This window comes from Channa argus, chromosome 3 (assembly GCF_033026475.1).
Source record: "Channa argus isolate prfri chromosome 3, Channa argus male v1.0, whole genome shotgun sequence".
Taxonomy (NCBI): Eukaryota; Metazoa; Chordata; class Actinopteri; order Anabantiformes; family Channidae; genus Channa; species Channa argus.
Window position 1 is genome coordinate 17,989,587 of NC_090199.1, and position 12,832 is coordinate 18,002,418.

The 12,832-nt window shown below is 39.0% G+C and overlaps 1 protein-coding gene across 1 annotated transcript in view; it reads right to left on the minus strand.

Annotated features, from left to right (window-relative positions):
* usp43a (ubiquitin specific peptidase 43a) overlaps positions 1 to 12,832 on the minus strand; it is a 93,852-nt gene that overhangs the window by 57,293 nt on the left and 23,727 nt on the right. The window contains exon 3 of the mRNA XM_067497451.1: positions 2,311 to 2,414. Within this exon, the coding sequence (XP_067353552.1) occupies positions 2,311 to 2,414 (104 nt within the window). The remainder of the gene's footprint in view (positions 1 to 2,310; positions 2,415 to 12,832) is intronic.

Consider the following 12,832-nt stretch of genomic DNA (forward strand, 5'->3'; position numbering starts at 1 on the left):
GGTATTGATCTAGGGGGGAGTGATTACTGTATATGCCTGCGTTCAGATTTAGAGGAAAATGATCCCTTTACATACAGAGGCTTTATTAATGACTGCTTAAAAATCAAGTAGGTTTTGGTTCAAATGTTCTCCTGTGAACTTCACCCTCAAAAGAAATAAGCCTTTGTCCATTTGCTGCCTGGCTGAATCCAAGGATAAGAAGTAAATTTAAACAAGCGAAGAGAGGAAAGTAAAACCCTTCTGAAACTTTATTTCAACCAAATTTTAGGCACAGCAGGGTGGTGATGAGGGCAAATGTGGATTCTGACAACACTAATTGATCACTTCTACAGTTTAAGTGCCAACCGTGAATATGCCCAGCATCCGAACTGACTCACCAAGAGTAAATTATGCTTCCAAGAAAAAGTGAAAAAGTTTGTCAGTTTTAACAAGGAAATCTATCGTCAGTTGTCCAAAAGTGATCAATTCATCCACTTCCCTATATACCCTTCTGAGGCAATTACATTTCACAGCAATAGTTTTGTCTGAAAATTGCAAAACTGATAAGATAATAGTAATAGTGGTAAAAAAAAAAAGCAAATACCTCAAAATGATCCCAAGAGAACTGTCACATCCACAGTCTCACTCTGAAGTGATTAATTTGATTGTTTTGAATTCACCTGCATTTAAAGCCGCAAAGAGTTAACAACGTTCTTATTGAGGCAATGTTATAACAGGAAATACCAAAGTAAAAGCTAATGACAGCAAACATACAGGCTAGTGTAAGTGTTTATTAATCAGCTAAATGTCTCATCATTTTCTGTTTTGTCTTTAAAGCAAAAGAATGAATAGCAAACAAATGTTGATTATAGAAAATGCTCAGAATGCAAAACCTTATTACTATCAAATGTGACAAAGCATCAAATCTTTACACTTAGCAAATTTGAACTGGGAAATGTTTTCTGAATGCACAGTTAATCAACAATCGCTTTTCTGTGGTTAAAATTTTGAGTTGCACTGATCTAACTAGACACTGTGTCTTGCACTTCTCACCACCACACAACCCTTATTTAGTCTGATGCAGTATGGGCTGCCCTCGATCATTAACAGTCTACACCAGAGTATTTCCATATAAATCTAGCATTAGTGACACTATGTTGCACAGCAGCAGCCCACCTACCGTGGATCCATTAGCATTTGGAAAAGTCTGAACCAACAGAGAGCATGCACTGAGATGGAGTTCATTACAAAACTTTGCAAGGACAGAATCACAGCTTCTACTAGAAGAAAAATAAGAACTCTGCTGCATTTAGCCCAGGTGCCAGATTGTGCCAGGGTGAAATTGTATTGCAGGAGGAGGGTGATGAAGAAGTCTCTGCCAGAAAGACAAAAGCTACATTTTTTTCATCCCAAGAAACAAGTTATCTTTACAGTCTGTCTTATTATTGTGCTACATATGGAGACATATTGTTCGGTCCAAACCCCTAATGAGAAGTCACGCACAAGCTTCAGAGCTGATATAAATCAAGGCCAAGTCGGGCTCCTGCCTACCTCCGGGTAACAAATTTGGATTATTTATTTTTTATAAAGGCTTCTTTGCATGTTGTATACATGTTTCTCTTCCCTGCTGACTGCAAGTTTGGACAATCTGAAGAAACCCTCTGATTGTCCGATCACAACATTAAAGCCTAAACTGAAACAACCCCTTTAACTACTTCAAGACCCCTGGATTTTCCACCTTTCTGCTTGTTTACATTGTTCAGGGATCAACTGAAAGACAAAAGCAAGAGGCAAAGTGAATGTACTCAGCCAAGTGCACCGACAAGGTTACCGAAAGGTCTAGTATCAATTCCATTAAGAGGTCTATTAAGCTACACAACCCTGGTCCCTGACTTCCTAGTGTGAATGAAGCAAAGAGAGCCAGGAGCCAGTACTAAAGATAAATCCCCTGAATCCTTCGCAGGTCTGTCTGACCTAGTTTTCAATTTAAGCTACAGATTCTTATCCGCAGCAGAGAAAGTAAATTCTCACCTGAGCCATTTTATTTAATAGTAGGCAATGTTTACTCAAACACAACCTAAGGACATTAGATGCAGTGCCCAGTGGAATCCAGACTGCCTGCTGCATCATTTATAAGGCACTTAAAATATTTTCCAAAATGTGTTCTTGTCCTACTTCTTGTCCTAACTCTTTGAGTTATATGATTTTGAAAGAAAGTCCTGATAGTCTTTTTAAAGCAGCAGTTCGACACCATATTGAACCTAAAAGCCAACGAACAAGGAAGACTGAGCTATGCTAAAAGAAAAACTTTCTGAGCAGGCTGCTTCTCACCTGTACTGAGCCTGGAAGTGCTCCTGGACAAAACTGTGTCGACCTCGCGACTGATGCGTGCTGGCTGAACTAGGACTGGAAGGATTCTCCACTGAGCTGAGTCCCTGCAGACAAGACAAGGAGACAAAGGTTTCAGTAAACATAAGATACATTATTTCCACAATAAAAATAATGATAATCCTTATTCCATTTGCATAAATTGAAGAAAAAACTTAACAAAAAGAATCTGCAATAATGAACAGTGTACCTGCAGAATATAGCACTGTGAATTATCATTTACAATAACAAAAATGTACTTCTCCACTGAGCTACACATAGCAAAGAAATTTTACACTTTGCCATTTGTGCAACAGGTGTGAATAAATCAAAAGATCATAAAATTAAACAGCAAAAAGGTTGAAGTTGATCCGTCTGTGAGAGAAGGACCATTTAAATGAGTCTCAGAAATATTTGGGATGTCAAGGTCCTCAGTGATACACTGATGTCTGCTGAATACCCTGCATGCTGTGTTTGACTCAGCAGGAAGGCAATAAGACTTCAAAGATGATTTTAGGCATAAAAGAATGTCAATGAATTAAAATGGTCAGTTATAAATCTGAAAAACATCCAAAAAGATCACTGAATTATTGCATAATAAAAGTTATTGTTTGTTAGATGTAAACATTTCAGCTGTTTGCAGTGAACACATCAAACCAGAACAACTTAAATGGCTCAGTACAACTTTTGTTACAATTGTTTTCTCCAAAGTCAACACAAAAATGCAACTTTGAACAAATACTGAAGTCTCAAATTAGTCAACTCCTTTATGAAAAGCATCTTCAGTACTTATTAGAGCTGCATTTTGCTGTTATGACCTGCTGCAAAGCTGATGCAGAGCCATACATCACTTTGTGGTAGTGTTCCTGAGGAATCTGAGCCCATTCCTCATGGGCAATGACCTCCAATTTTCTTAGATACTTGGGTTTGTGTGCTGCAACCAGCTTCTTCAAATCCCCTCAGAGAAGCCTTGTCAGACTTTAAGGTCTGCTTGGGATCATGATCCTGTGATGCACATACTATCTTGCCTTGATGCAGGTCTTTTGCAGTCACTCAAGTGTTTTTCTCCACCTGCCTCCTCAGAAATCTCGGTGCAGGCCTTGATGGCTTCATTTTTCTAACCCGTCCATGTAGCCACTTTATGAACACTGCTTCGTGACTCTGTCTCTGGGAACATTCACTGCCGTGATCTCTTGACTTAACTTATTTGACGATGCTTTAGACTTGTCAAATTCTTTAAACGTCCAGTGAAACATGACAGCATGACAACATTAGGTATTTAATATTTTTATCCCAAACACACCCGCACATACTGCAAATCCAGCCTCTGCTTTATACTGTACACATTTTCATCCAGGAAGAGCGATTCCTCCTCTTTTGTTCCCTCTAAAGCTCATGATTATTAAAAAAACATTGTTCCACCACAGATAAACTGATTTCTAGCAGTTACAAAGACCCTATAACCTAAACCTTTTCTATTTCTTTTGGCACCAATTATCAGCATTGGCTGTAAATCATGCGCTGAACAGGCAAGAGAAGCACTACTCTAAATGGCATTTGAAAGGTACATATCATTTAGCTGAGCTAGTTTCTGGGTTCTAATGTGGGGATTACCGACTTGATGGCATGGCTTCCTGGGACCCTTGATGGAACCCAGCAATCATTAATGAAATCTTTCACCTCTGCTTTTCCTGCTCTGACAAAACGTCTGCAGTACAGGGTCTATTACTCTGCAAACACACACAAGACCTAAAGTCAGGTTGAAAAGCGTTGAGGCTATGTTTGGAATTCTACTAAACCCTCTCTCCTATATGGAATGTAGTCAATATTACTGTTAATAATTACACCTGTACTTTTCATGCCACAATATCTGCTAAGAAAATCGTTTGGGATGGGTTATCAGTTACTGTGAATTCACTGGAATCGCAGCTATAGTCGTCATATTCTATTTTGCAACAAAAATAGTGAACTAACAGTAATCTACTAATCAGGGAGGAAAACTGGCAGTTTAGAAGAGCTTAGTGGTAACAAGACAAGGATTACCTTCAACAATTCATTCTGTTCTTTCATTAATTTAATTCACACTGTTACATTTGTATAAAGGGATACATCCGATAAAGGGTTTATTACGGGAACCGAAACATTAACGTAACATCACTCCACGGGAAAGGGCAAGCCTAAGCAGTAGGTAAAGTAGAGCAGTAGCCAAATTACAAATACAATGGAAGCCATAAGAAAATATTAACAGCCAGAAGTTAAGGAGTTGAACACACTGGTGTAAACATGTGGCCAAAGTAATGTGAGCTATGAAAAAGGCATAAATAAGTAAACGTGAGGGTACTACATGACCTGAAGTGAGATAGACAAAGGTAATCCTCAGTGCAACAACTTAAAGCAATACAGAACCTGAAGACCCAAGTGACTAAAAGTCCATATAGCATGAGCTCTGACAACAGTTCTACCAAGACTGAAGGGGGGTGAGGGCTCTTTATAATCTGCCCTGATTGCTTAGCAGCTGCAGCTGAGCATGAGCTTGGCTGGTAGCAAAAGAGGGGAAGAAACCAAAGTGAGGCTGGGGGCTTGGGCATCCTGGGTGTGTGACCAGCCACATGACTGAATAACTGAATGGGCCTGATGGGGGTGAGAGCTGTCATATTCGGTGAGTGTATATATTTTTGGTTTGAAATTAGAGAGCTCAGTTAAAAGGTGCAAAATGACACATGACAAACATGAAAAAAACACAAAAAAACACATGAAAAACATGAGACACTGTCAAAAACAGACACAAACAGGCAATTGTGTTGTTCTGTGTATCTGTCAGTCTGATGTCTTATCTAAGAGGGATGGGGGTTCCTTTGACATGTGGAACCCATTTTCTTTAAGTGCGTCTGGGTTTTCAAATCATTCAAGTGGAAAAAGATGTTAATCTGTCTGCAAACCTTTAAATCATCAATATAAGCAGAATAGTGAAACTTAAAACGTGGAGAATCCTGGAACTATGTTCAGGATGAGATTAAAAACTCTGACTTCTGAGTTAAGTGTTTGACACATATGAATTAGAAAATATCATATTTAGGTTCAAATCCTTGTGTCTGGACAAAACATTAAGCAGCAAAACACTCTGGAGCCTCCTCCTCAGGGGAAATGAAACCTTCTGTGCTGGTCTCACATTGTGTCTTAAGAAATAATGACAATCAAACTTTGATGAGGATTTTCTTTTGTTCATACAAAATCCAATCACTGCTGCATAAACTTTGAACAATGAGCTACTTTTTGGCATCTCTAAAAACTTCTCCAAGGCTTGCTCTATCCAGAATATATAATGAGGAAAGGCAGAAAGGCAAATAAGCATCTATGGCTTTTATTTTTTATAAACTCCACCACAAACCATTTTCAGACTGTCTAGCTTTTTCTTTAATGTTTGTCTCTACTAACTTGATAAAGACGTAATATAAAAGCTTATTATCCTTTAAATCACTCCAAAATGTAAGAGTAATTCTATCTTTTTAATACTGGTTACCAGGGGAAACCACAAAACAAGATTTCCAATTAGTGCTGCTGTGTCTATACGCATCATCATGGAGAGCAAAAAAATAATAATAATAATAATTATAATAAAAAAAATATAGATCAGCTGCTGTTTGTTAGGGATTAGTACTTCCACATGCTCTACAACAGTCATCTGTGTCAGTAATTAATGTTAAAAATTATGCACAGGCACACTGACCCGGCATGATGCTATGTGCGCATTTAAATAAACCCCATTTAGAGATAACAAGCAGACCAAAGGTGAAACATAGGTGACAAAATAGGAGCTGCCCAAGACTTTGAGCAGATGGACTGTCAGAGGTACAGAGATTGGAAAGAAGTCCAATGGCACCTGGGGGCTTTCCAATGCAGCATGGGCCTATTAGAAGTTTACTTTATATTATAGGATCTGAAAACATGTTCTGCCTAAGACACTGTAACTGGTCGGTCCTGAAGAAGCACATAAAATACCGTTTGTGTGGAGAATGTGTCTGCAGCACTGCTGCCAGTGCTGTTCAACAACTCTGGGTAATTTCAATTGCTATAACTTCACCTCTCCACCTTAGGACAAGCTTTGAAACACATAGGAAAAATATTTCCAGCCATTCTGTGTGGAGTTTCCATGTTCTCCCTGTGCTTACATTTCCTCTGGGTATTCCAGTTTGTCCCCACAGTCCAAACGCATGCATGTTAACTTGTTACTCTTAATTGCCTGTAGGTGTGAATGTGAGTGGGAATGGATGGATGGAGGGTACAGTTTACTTAGTGATAAGCATTGCGAATCCTTCTTTGTATATACACAGTGGAGAAAAAAGGCAGCTATTTATGATGACAATTTAGGTGCCGTTAATACTAATGGTAACTTTACAACATGATGTAGAATCCAAGTATGAGACAAAAAATGCTTTGAATTGTCAGCCTCTTTGAGTTTTCCACCCCACACCTAAAAACAGGGAATGCCTAACCAGTGAGTAGTGATGGTAAGGAAACATACAGGAGACATATACTGCAGATACACACACTGGGAAAAAGGCAGTGAAAAAGCACCAAATGTACTGTGTCTCTTTATTTAGCACCCAGGGAATAATGAATACAACCATAATGCTGTTCTAGCATTGCTATCATCTGCCAAAAATAGATGTGGGGGCCGGCTGTGGCAATAACAAATGAATACTAATATTCAGAAGCACTAAGCTGTTCAATTGTCACACTGGGTGTAATCCAAAAATGGTCTGAATGCTAAGAGATCTAGGCCATATTCAACTGCCTCCTGTTGCTTGGGGAGGAAATTACCGACGGCTTCCACATGCCCCTGGCAGTGTAATTGATTTCTAAGATTTACATATCAGCCCTGGTTTCAAGGCTTAATGCACTCTTGCTTAAATAGCTGCATTTGCCTTGTTCGCTCAATGACTCAAGTGTCAAACTGCAGATGAGCTACTTTCAGACAAGGGTAGTAAAGTAATGAGCAGGTACGGGGTGGTGGGGGGGGTGGTGGGGGGGGTGGTGGGGGGGGGGGTGGGGGGGGGGGGGGGGTTATAAAAAGTGAAGTACAGCAAGTCACTGAGGAAAAGTGGAGTATTCAAAAGCTTGAAAGACTTTTTCTTCTTTTTTGAAGTCAGGGAAAGTACATTTTGCTCATTCCTTGGTATTTGCAGTCGAGCCAGTTTCTTCCTAAACTATAGCACAAAGAACTTATATAAAATAGTGTGCATGCCAAAAGCCTGCAAGAGTGTTAGCAATGGGTTGTGGGACTTCCATTCAGTACCTTTTGTGGAAAACAAATGAAACATTTGAGAGTGCCTAAAATAACTTTGGTTCACTGAAGCCTTCTCAGTGCTGCTCTAAAATAAACTGGTTTTTAGTTTTGATAGTGAAGTAATTCCCACAATAGTGAGCACATTTCCAAAGTGTAAAAATGTGTAAGGTCACTTTGGAAAGAACACTATGTTCTCCAACTCTTTGTTCTCTTTGTGTGTTTACTCCTGCTCTGATCGAGGTCACGGGCACATAAAGACACCATGAGCAAAGCTCGGTAACATTGCAACACAGCAGCAGCAAAGTCGCAAGGGCTCATCCAGTAGGTATTGTGTGTCGGCAACAACACCGCACTTTTTCCAAACATTTAAAAATGCACCTGTGCACACACACAAAAAAACCAAAAAACATACATAAATAATTTTTTGAGGTTGAATAATCAAGGTATTTAAAATTGATTATGTGAATAATCGAGATGTAAATCCTGCTGGCAGAACCATGGGAAGACCGCTTCCTCCTGCATAATGAGCACTCAATATTTTTGTCCAGTTGAGTAAAATAAGGCCACACTTCACACTGCTGATACACTATCTCTGCGCTGTATCTGTACTGCGCAGGGAAACAGTGTCTTAACATTACTTCTGCTTCTCTATAATGTCAAAAAATAAAATGGCTCTGATAAATAAATAATATAAAAGTATAATATTTTATTTAAGTATTTAACTGAACTGCAAGGATGCGCAGTCACAATGACTGTACTGTTGAATAACAAGGTCATGCTAGTGCTTTCACCCAGCACAGACCGTGCTCATACAGGAAACAGCAAGCTCACTTGATGGTTTTCCACTGTAACAGTGAACTTCTAGTGTGTTTTCTTGTACAATAAACAGAGTAGAGCTCTTTTTATTGTTAATCACTACCAGTGACTATTGTATTCCAGGGAACTCACCTGCTGGTGATATGTGTGTTTTTAGTGTTAAGTCAGCACCATATACTACCAGCTAAGCTAAAATAAGAGCAGATTGCACTTTCTGGTTGTTTTGAGATTCTGCATACTGCATCACACTCATATTCCCACCCACAGCTTTCATAGGCTGGTGTCTTTTCTCCCTTCCTGTCTGTCCTAACATGCTGCAATGCTGCAGAATATCACGACAGGCAGTATTTGATAAAGCAACCAAGACCCTGTCAACAAATGTCACCCCTAGGCTCTGGAAGAAAATGCAACATTATCAGTATTTTTACAAAAAATATTATGTCTATTAGGGTTCCCATACAGCCCAGGGTGAAACAAGATTAAAATGCCTATTGTAACTGTTAAGAGGCCACAAAGATGTAGAAAAATGACACTACTCTTATTACAGTGTGCCAGTGCATGAGCAGACACGAACATTTGAGTACATATATTAAAGGTTTACACTAATGTGGTTAATATATACTTTGTATTAGTGTGAGCATAGGAGAAATCCCTCTTCCCTGAAAGGAAGAACTTGATACTTGGTTGCGATTACAAGAGACACTTTCCTTTTACAGATGCTTTCCCCTTCTCCCAGACTTGGCTTCTTAGAACCTTCACCCCAGTCTGGGTCTGGATTCTGAGTGATAAGTGAAACATTTCTCCAGAGCAGCCACTTGGACTCTCTTTGGCTCTATGCCCTCTTTGTGAGCTGGCAGAGGCACAGTGTCCCTCCAGAGATGTTCAAACTCCAATCCTTCCAAACACATGTTGTTATAGCAGCCCTGCTGATTCCCCACGGCATACATTCATGTGAGATGTTACTGAGGTGCTCCTCTATGCTGGCGAATGAGTGGGAGTTTGGCTTGCAGCGTGGTTGTAAATTTGAAGGTGTGTGTCAAATGTACAGTATGTGGGGGGCTGTAGATTCAAAGCAAGTAAAAGACTCTGCAAAGACTCTGGTGTGTGGATGGGCTGCAGATTCCAATCTTGGCATTGACAAGTTTCTGCTCTAGAAAAAAAAAAGATGGAATAAGAAACTGCTCATCAGGGCACAGAGTTGTTAAGCAGCTGTGTGTGTTTTCCAGTGGTTGCAGGATAACTGGGTGACATCAAATCACACCGTAAAAATATGCTTTTCACTAAACAGAAAAGCATACACTATCTAGGTGCAAATTTTACTTGACAACTTAAGTTTGATGTTTTATTGTTATTATTACTAGGAAAAACTGTTCTGGAGAACCATTCTGTCATGACGTATACTAAATACACTGTGAGCTGACCCAACCCATCAGTATGTAGTTGTGTATTTTATTTTAATGGAAATGTGACTTTATTTTTCATACTAAGAATAATAATAGACAGAAGAGAGGTGAATAATGACGTTTTAATGATCACTGCTTGAATTCTTTGTAACTACTGTAAAACATGAAAACCAATCCAATCCACTAACATTAATCCTTTATGTTTCTAATGAGTGAGTGTTTATTAACTTGACACACACTTTGCCTGGAGTATCATAAACTGTTTACTTTCACTTGTTTGCTATTTTTTACTCCTATAGGCTGACTTTTAAGCTCAAATAGCTACAGACTGTGTTTTTACTCTGAATTAATATTTTAACACTGACGAATGTCAAACTTTAATGTCAGTGGGCATGTGGAGGTTAATAGCTCTAAACTGAAGGCAAAGTGACCTGCAGACACACCTGTAAAATGACAATAAGGCAGTATTTCTACTGTGTCAGCATGCTGAGGGACCTAAGCTACAGCTAGGGAGAAAAACATGTCTTTACTGAGACTAAAAATAATTTCTGCAAAAACGTACAGTGTCAGACTGAGGAAAGGCGCTGATTCAGTTATCGTCTGAGACCACATTTCTAATCAACTGGCTGGCTCAAGGGGCTTAACACATTCACCTTGGCTGCCAGCGACCTCTTCTGAGTCATCACCGTGGAATACTTGCTCACACAGACATGTACATGCACACACTATACTGTATACAAGCTGAAATGTACCTAAATACACTTGTGCTCCCTTTCTCTTTTACTTTCTCTCTCAACACAGTCACACAGCTACTTCTGAAAAATAATTACAAAATTATCTCAGCACGAGGTTACAAAGAAAGAATGACTGATTGTGGTCATAAAGCTTATCTGTAAAACAATAAAGCCTTTTGAGAGGTAAATGATTGGTTGTGGAGACTTGAAATGCTGTTATGATTCATTGGAATACTAAAGTGTCCAAAGTGCAAATACAGCCAGTGCAACCAGACATGTAATCTCACATAGCCATACCTCTTGTTCAAATGATGAAAGTTGAGAGACATTCTCGTGATAAAACGTAAGAGACAGGTCTCAAAGCTGAGCCAAATCCAGCAGTGACTGTGGTGATTCAGACAGAAAAACACAATTTTTGCCTACTTTACTAAACCCTTAGACATAGCACCTACAGTGTGATGCCACATTTCTGTCCATTCCAAACTGATTTGGTTTTAAAGTTTGCATAACACACAAACACACACACACACAAAGATTAAAATATAGATGAAATCAAAGTTAATTACACTCATGCTTATATTAAATATGCCAATAAAGCCCATCACACCTGAAGTCACGTCTTCAGCAAGAAGAAGCTTATCATCATTTCAACCAGTCAACACTACAAATGCTGAAGCACTGGGAAGAGATAAGTGATGCTTTGTGTTACAATGTACAACACTTGTTTAGTACCATAAATTGGGATGTAAATTCAAATAATTGTGTAATCAATGTTATTATTTAATCTTTGTTTTATGACTTATGTGCACAGTTGCCATGTTTTTAAGCTGGTTTATTTCCATTGCTTGTTTGTGTGTGTGTGTGTATTCAGTAACTTTTTTTGGAACATTTTAGACTATCTGAAATAGCCCACACTTCAGGCTGCCGGTATCAGCTTGATGTTTTCAGTCTCCCGCAGGAAGCGATGACGTCTCCCACTGAGTGTGTGAATTAGTCGAGCCAATGTTGACATAGCTGTTGGCTGCTTCAGGAGAGCACTGTTGTCTTTTAGAGTCTCATATCAGAGCATTTGAACAGAGCCATTTCAATACAGGCCTGGTATTAACAAAAATGTGTGTGTTTTGGCACTTTAGTCAACACAATTTTGGTACACTTACTAATTAAACGGCTTCTAATAACAAGCCAAACTGTGTTAAATGCTTAAAATGTTTTCACAAATGAACAGCGAGGAAGAGGCAGCAAGACTGGAACAAGGTCAATGAGTGGAGACTGAGTAAAAGAGAGCTATACAGATAAGGTATGCAAAAAGGTATACTGATAGGAAGGACAGAAACCAAATGAGAAAGAGGTAGAGAAGTAATTTTGTAAATCACTGAAAGACAAGGAAGGAGTTTAAGACTGTGGAAAAGGGAGGCAGAACAACAGAAAGGTGTTAAGAATCACATTCGTGTCTTATTTCTAATGGGTGGGATGCAATGATCACAAAACTTAAGAATCAAATCATGGGACAAAGTTAAAGCGCACGTGAATAAGGAACCCATGGTTTTCAATAAAAACTAAATGCAATATTTAAATAGAATTCCAAAATATCTTTACAAAAATATCAAATGCTAATTTGATATATTTATGGGATAAATGTATTTATTTATTTATTTAAGTAATATCTTATTCCTTTGTACAAGTGAATAAAAAAGTATACAAAAAGTAAAAAGTAAAATAAAACAAAGTTGACCTTGTAACTTCAAACTCTTTTTTTAAACAGCTGAGGAATTCGGCCAGTCTGTCCGAGAGGAGAGTAGACCTGGAGAACACTGTCTCTTTAGGAACTGAATTAAATGCCAGCCACAGCAACATAGAATCTAGCCATCATGGGAATGTGAGCATAAGTTTGTAGGATTCCTCTTTACTATATTTTGATGAAGAATGTGCAGAGTGTGAAGAGCACAGCAGAGCTGCAGGCGAGCAGGGAGAAGGAGGGATGAACAGAGAGTGGATTGATTTCTAGTCTCATACTACCCCAAGCTTACAGTTGCACAATGTAGCTTTGTAGTCTGTGGATCATGTGCACGCCGAACCACGGGGGGCAATCTGTACAGTTCGGCCATTATCCGTTACACCACTACTAATGGGGCAAATTTGTTTTACTATGGCCTGAAAATGGCACCAGTGGAAAAACTCTTCTATTTGCTACATCAAAAGGGTTCATTTAGACTCAGCTTGTCAGGATCAGCTCTAGGGTTTCTCTC